General features: G+C 38.2%; 2 protein-coding genes across 2 annotated transcripts in view; both read right to left on the reverse strand.

The window, feature by feature from the left end:
- Positions 1–5,200, reverse strand: part of HELRODRAFT_176491 (hypothetical protein) — a gene marked incomplete at both ends in the record, with an annotated part of 7,554 nt that extends 2,354 nt beyond the window's left edge. Inside the window, 10 exons of the mRNA XM_009023848.1 lie at positions 20–118; positions 559–682; positions 888–982; positions 1,226–1,344; positions 1,572–1,810; positions 2,670–2,778; positions 3,060–3,202; positions 3,527–3,727; positions 4,406–4,569; positions 5,113–5,200. Coding sequence (XP_009022096.1) covers positions 20–118; positions 559–682; positions 888–982; positions 1,226–1,344; positions 1,572–1,810; positions 2,670–2,778; positions 3,060–3,202; positions 3,527–3,727; positions 4,406–4,569; positions 5,113–5,200 — 1,381 coding nt within the window. The remainder of the gene's footprint in view (positions 1–19; positions 119–558; positions 683–887; positions 983–1,225; positions 1,345–1,571; positions 1,811–2,669; positions 2,779–3,059; positions 3,203–3,526; positions 3,728–4,405; positions 4,570–5,112) is intronic.
- A 342-nt stretch (positions 5,201–5,542) lies between these two features.
- On the reverse strand, positions 5,543–7,090 carry HELRODRAFT_176492 (hypothetical protein; the record flags this gene model as incomplete). Its single annotated transcript, XM_009023849.1, has 3 exons — positions 5,543–5,775; positions 6,519–6,679; positions 7,020–7,090. The coding sequence occupies 3 exons, from the start codon at positions 7,088–7,090 to the stop codon at positions 5,543–5,545; spliced, it is 465 nt and encodes a 154-aa protein (XP_009022097.1).
- Positions 7,091–7,513: the final 423 nt, after the last annotated feature.

Genomic DNA, 7,513 nt, shown 5'->3' on the forward strand with positions numbered 1-7,513 from the left:
CCGCCAATGAAGTCGTCACGTGACACAGTGGTTACGTCACAGATGATGGCCAGCTGACGACGGGCCCTGGTCACTGCTACGTTGATGCGGCGTTTCTCAGCTAGGAAGCCCACCTCGCCTGATGGTGATGATGATGATGACGATGTTGATGATGTTGATGATGATAGTGATGTTGATGATGATGTTGTTGTTGGTGATGTTGTTGTTGATGTTGATGATGATGTTGTTGTTGGTGATGATGATGTTGATGTTGTTGATGATGATGATGATGATGATGATTAGGAAAAAAGTGAGAAGCTGAAAACATCCACAAACATCAAAAGACAGTTGAAGAAGGATTATGTCTCAACTTTCTCAACAATGATATTGTCCAATAATAAACAAACACCCACACAAACCAACAAGCTATCACCCACACAAACAAACAACCAACCAACCAACCATCCAACCAACCACCAAACCAACCAACCAACAACCAACCAACAAAACAAACGAACAAACAAACAGACAAACAAACGAGCGAACGAACAAACGAGCGAACGGACAGCCCCTACGTACCAACCGCATTGGACCGCACCAACGATATGATGACCACCTCCTTCTCTCTACCCTGAAAACCATCAACTGATCTTACCTCAACCCTCGCGAACCTCTCAGACATCTTCTGACGCAGTATTTCAACCTATGTGATTCAGTGGTGGTTGATTGCATGAATGAATAGGTGAATTAATGCATGAATGAACGAACGCACGTATGAATGAATGAATAAATGAATAAATAGGTGAATTAATGCATGAACGAACGAACGCATGATTGAATGAATGAATGAATAAGTAAATGAATTAATGCATGAATGAAAGAACGCATGAATGAATTTTAACACTAACTTGTAAGTTGTATGGTACAATAACTCCAATGCATTCTTCCTTAACTCCAGCCTTCAACAGTCTGTTAACATGACAGCAGACTAAATCAGCTTCACCTATCATGTCACGTGATGATACCATGTGATGGTGTCACGTGATGATGTTGATAATGATGATGATGATGATGATGACGGTGGTGGTCATCGTCATTATCATCATCATCATCATAAAATCAACATCTCCATCATCATCACCATCATCGTCATCATCATCATCCTTTTCATCATCAACATTATCTTCAACATCATCATCATTATCATCATCAATATCATCATCATCATCAACATCATCATCATTACCTTCATTACCCTTGGACACGCCATCTTCCAGGCAGACCTCCTGGTAGCCACAGCCACTGGTGTCGACCAGCAGGAGGGGCGTGGTTGTCTCGTCCGTCGGTTCAACAGCAGGCAGGTCCCTAAGAAAATTTAATCATTCAGTTAATTAGCTAATAAATTGATTAACTAATTAAATAGTTAATTGACTGATTAACTCTCGTCACCATCATAGCATCATCATCATTATCATCATCATCATCACCATTTTCCTCATCATCCCGTCACCAACACACTCAGTTTCATCATCATCACCAACACCATCCAACAAACTGAACACACCCCAACAAACCCCCACCCTCCCATCCACCTTAGCAAATGATGAGCCACGGAACTGTGGGCCGATAATTTCCCGCCATAAAAAGTTTCAGACGACCAGCACATAATATCCTCGTGCATTCGATACTGCGTGGTCAGCATTCGAACCACGTCTCCGTTGCCAGCAGCCGACGATGACGTGAAGCGTTCGATCAGTCGCTCCATGAGGCTCGTCTGTAGCTGAAGCTTTGCCTCGCTGTTGTGTGTGGGGTTATTAGGTTGATGGGAGGTCTGCGCTGATGTGTATGTGTGTGCGTGTGTGTACGTGTGTGTGTGTAGAGCGTGTGCGTGCGTGCGCGCGAGTTGTAAATGCATGTGTGTGTTTTGAGGTACGTCTGAATGTTTTATATGTTTAGATAGGTTTGGAAGAAGAGAAATTAATTTTGGTGTTTTATTGGGATTTTGTAAAATGTTATTACTACAACAACCCATCAATTCATCAATCTATTCATTTATCCAGTCCGTATATCATTCATTCATTCATTAATTCACTCAATCATTCATTCATTCATTTATTCATTCATTCATTCACTCATTCATCAATCAATCCATCCATTCATCTGTACCCCGTGGACAGTATGGTGGGGGGTAGTTGGTTGTGGTCGCCGGCCAGCACGCACTTCTTACCCCTTAACAAGGCTATCCAACATGACGCTTCCATTGCCTGTGTGTGTGTGTGTATTTGTGCGTGTCTGTGTGTGTATGTGTATTTGTGCGTGTCTGCGTATGTATTTGTGTGTGTATGTGTGTTTCTGAGCGTGTATGTCTCTTTCTCTCTCTGTGTGTATAGATAAATTAACAAAAGAACAAAAAAAGACAATCACATACCTAAGTACACCTAAAGAAAACCACACACACACGCACACACACACAGTCATACCTACACATAGATACATAAACACAGTCACACACACACACAAACACACGGATAAAGAGTTACACATAACACAATCACAAAAGAGTCACACATAACACAATCACACGCACAGACACACACACACACACAGACAGACAGACAGACAAGCAGATAGACAGGACAGACAGACAGACAGACAAGCAGACAGACAGACGGACAGACAGACAGACAGACCTGCGAACACTCATCAATGACGACGACGTCAAACAGATCTTTAAATCGATTCGGTGACATGGGTCCGTCATCAGAAGCCATTGTCAGTGTGCACAGCACTACCCGAGATCTTTAGGAAGATCATTTGATAAATTTCGTTCATTCGTTCGTTCGTTCGTTCATTTATTCATTCATTCATTATTTCGTTTGTTCATTTATTCATTCATTCGTTCATTCATTCATTCGTTCATTCGTTCATTCATTCGTTCATTCATTCATTCATTCACGGACCCAACCATTCACATATTCATTTATTTATTCATCCAACTCTTCATTCACTCACTCACTCACTTACTCACTCACTCACTCACTCATTCATTCGTTCGTTCACTCAGTCAATCAACCAGTGACCTGGCAAGCACATCGGTCACGGCTTGCTCCTCCCTCTCCTTCAACTCCTTCCTCAAAATCCTCATCTCATCCCGCAGTTTCCATCTCTCCATCATCGTCGGTGATGATGATGGTGGTGTCTTCTTCGGGTTTCTTAGCTTGTTCTTTGAATGTTGAAATGGCGAAAACGATGAAGATGGGTGGGTCGCCAGGTTTTATTTTTGTAACAAGCAAATATGGAATCGAGAAGATCCAACAAAGTACTTGCCGAAAGTTACCGAAACATTCCATCACCGAGAAGTCACCGAACTTCACAGCACTACACATAATCGAAGTTGATGATGATGATGACGATGATGATGACGATGATGATGATGATGATGACGACGATGATGATGACGCATGAAACCACGTGAGAATGTATCATTATTACATAGCAATGAAAAAATGAAGACACAGAAAACAAAGATACAAGCAGGCAGACCAACCAGAGTTTGATTGATATCCTTCCTGATATCATCGGCTATCTTGGTATCATCCGACGACTCGAGGACGGCGTCGAGTGAGTAATTGACGATAGATGGCATGATACGTGCCGGGTGGCCAAGCCTGACCATCTTCAACTTCGAGTCACTCAACTTCTCCACCAAGTTGTCCACTGCTATGTTCGACGGGGCACAGACTAAGACCTTGAGTTAGTGAAACGGTGTGGATGTGTGTGTGTGCGTGTGGATGTAGATGTGTGTGTGTGTGTGTGCGTGTGGATGTAGATGTGTGTTTGTGAATGTGTGAATGTGCGTGTATAAATTTGTGCGTGTGGATGTGTGTGTGCGTGTGTAGATTTGTGCGCGCGCATGTGCGTGTGTGTATGTGTGTATGGATGTGAATGTGTGTTTGTGTGTGTTTGGACATGGATGTGTATGTGCGTGTGTGTGTGTATGTGTGTGAAAAAGGTTTCCTATTATCTGCTTGATTTTTCAGCATTGTCATGATACAGTGAGTGATAGGTAGGTGGATTGTAGGCACTCTGGTAGAAAGTAATTTCTATCAATTTCACAACTACAGTTTACCAGTATAACTATTTCGGATTTTAAAACTGAAATGTTCCATTGATGGTTGATCGACGAAGTGAATGAATAAATGAATGACTGAATGGACTTAATAAACGAATGAATGAAAGAATGAAGGTAACTAGTCGGTAAATTTAAGACATGAATGAATGAATGAATAAATGAATGATTGAATGAATGATTGAATGAATGATTGAATGAATGAATGATTGAATGAATGAATGATTGAATGAATGAATAAAGGAATGATTGAATGAATGAATGAATGAAGGAATGAATGACAAAACACCCTCCTACCTTAAGCCCTCTCCTAACTGCAGACTGCTTGATGACTTCCACCACGGTCGTTGTCTTGCCAGTACCTGGGGGCCCATGTATGATGGCCAGCTCCCTCTGCCGAAGGGCAAACCTCACAGCCTCGCGCTGTGATTGGTCCAAGTTAGAGTTGAAAAATTGTAAATCTACAAAAGAAAAATTAGTGGATATTTGTTGTGATGTTACAAAAGAGAATATATATATATGTATAGAAGTAGTGGCGTAGTGGAAAAGTGCCTGTCTGCTGAGTTGCAGCAACTGGGTTCAAATGCGTGAAGGTTCTAGTCCGTCATACCCCAGTGTACGATTCTTTGTTTCTACATGTAAGAATAGGAAGATTGCTATACAGTTTCATTGGTCTCTCCATGTACTCATTTCTCTACTATATATTCACTCACTCACTCATTCATTCACTAATCTTTGTGTATAACTGTATAGTCTTTAATTAATTCATTAATTAATTCACTAATTCATCCATTCATCAATCTATCCAGTTATCCATTCATCTATCTATTTATCCATCCATCATCCATCTATCCATCCTATACATCATGTGTTTGTAGATTGCGAACACCACTGATGCCACGCATTTATTGGTTTATAGATTGATTGTAATTGAATGATTGATTGGTTGATAATGATTGACTGATTGATTGATCAGACACCATAAACCCCAACGAAAAACTGACCATCACTATCAGGACCGCCCTGCAGCGGTGGTGATAATGATGCTGACCCAAATAGAACATCCAACAAATGATTGTTTGATCTCTCCATCTGATGCAAGGCTCTGCATTGATCGATTGATGGATGAATGAATGAATGAATGGATGGATGAATGGATGGATGAATGGATGGATTGATCGGTGAATATAAAAACAGATATACTGCTGAATTAACCAGTCCTCTAAAGCACAGATTGAGTGAATGAATGATATAAAACTAGACAAATGGACCGTGAATAAACCACGAATGGATTTCATCTATTCAACTATTCATTTATACATTAATTAACTAATTAATCAATTAATTCATACCTCTATCCATTCATTCATTCATTCATTCATTCATTCATTCATTCATTCATTCATTCATTCAATCATTCATTCATTCATTCATTTATTCATTCATATAGTCATCTATCAAGGTCAGGCACCCTGACCTCTGCACCCTCTTGTAAGTGACGTCATTGGCCAGTTTGATGACCTTGTACTGGTCATCGTCGGAGAGGTTCAAAAGTTTGTCGACGTCATCAAAGGCCACACTTATACTGGTTTGAAGAACTTTCGAAACGATCCCTGTGGCTATGATTTCTTCGTTCGGCGAGGTCAGACTCAAGCCAACTATGTCACCTGGTTGGTTAGGATTAGGGTAATGGGGCTATATTGATGTATGGAGCTAAGTGTGTGCGTGTGAATGTGCGTATGTGTGGATTTGTGGGTGTGGATGTGCGTGTGTGTATGTAGATGTATGTGTGCGTGCGTGTGTGAATTTGTGCGTGTGGATGTGCGTGTGTGTATGCAGATGTGTGTGTGTGTAATTGAGATCTATCTACTCCATTATTTGTTCATTCATTCAATTATTTATCCATTTGTTTATCTACCCATTTGACCACACACTTATTCATCCATCCATATATTACTTAAGCTATTCATTTATTCATTCGTTCGTTCATTCATTCAAACGTTCATTCATTCATTCATTTAAATGATCATCCGATTATTAATATTTAAGATCCATTAATAATTTATTCATCCATTCCTTCATTCACCTATCAATTCATTCATTTCATATCCCATTATCAATCAATGACTTAACCAATTCGTACATTTGTTCATCCACAAATTTAATCAATTAATTTTTCTGTCCAACTATTCCTTCATTCATCTAACCTTTAACCCATCCATCCATCCATCCATCCATCCATTCATCCATCCATCCATCCATCCATCCATCCATTCATCCAGCAATCCATTATAAATAAGCTAGTCAATTGTTATTGAGTGAAAATATTCTCATTAATTCGTACAAATTCAAGTGCCTAAGAACAAAATAGAAATGAATGGAATTCAATGTCTTATATCGGCTGCAATACCAGATGATAAGCTATGGGCAGGCAGCTCATCTGTAGCATTTTTCTTGAAAACAAGAACAGTTCTATTGAATAGGCCAACGTACTGTCTCCATATTCTCAACTTCAGCAGACACTGTCCTTTCCTTTCTAGAATCTTTAGTGGACAATTCTCAACCAACAATCTGTGAAATTTTATCATTAATAATTTATTTGTTTTTAATCCTTCCACTGTGTAAAATAAAGTTTAGATTAAATGTTATCATCATTAATTTGATAATTTTTAATTTTTTAACAAAGCAAATGTTAAATGCTATTGAAAATGTAATAGATATTACACTCTCTAGTCTATCTATATAAGACTATTACACTCTCTCTATCTATCTATACTATTGCACTCTATACAATTGCACTCTATACAATTACACTCTATACTATTACACTATATACCATATAGTATATTCTATATTAGTATATTGTATACAATAATCAATATATAAAATAAATAAATAAAGATTTGGAAACCTGGTTTCTTCAATTTCAGCATCACGTTCTCTTTTTAACAAATCTTTCATTAAAAATATAAATTTATCCATTTGAGCTACTGCTTAGGAATTAATTAACTGCTTTAGTAAACTTTTCAGAATTAATAAAAAGTGAAAAAGTATCTAATATTTGTGTTATAATTAGTTTTGAAATTATGTAATAATTTTGACGTTTCACTTTTAGCATGTTTAAATTTGAATTGAGGTTTTAAAAGTTTTATGCAGCGAGTGATGTTACATTACCGAAAAATATGTTTTGTTCTATATGAATGTGGTTTTGTTTGCAATAGTTAATTAATAAAAGTTAGTAAACATGTGAAAAATATTGTCATATACTTAAAATATTGAAAATGTTAATCATGGCAAACTCAAGAATATAGTGTCCACAATTATTCTTTATCTGCCATATATCTAATTCATAGATAGATGACATCTAATTCATAGATATATCCATATATTTAAATATTTTGATTC

Source organism: Helobdella robusta, assembly GCF_000326865.2.
Source record: "Helobdella robusta unplaced genomic scaffold HELROscaffold_38, whole genome shotgun sequence".
Taxonomy (NCBI): Eukaryota; Metazoa; Annelida; class Clitellata; order Rhynchobdellida; family Glossiphoniidae; genus Helobdella; species Helobdella robusta.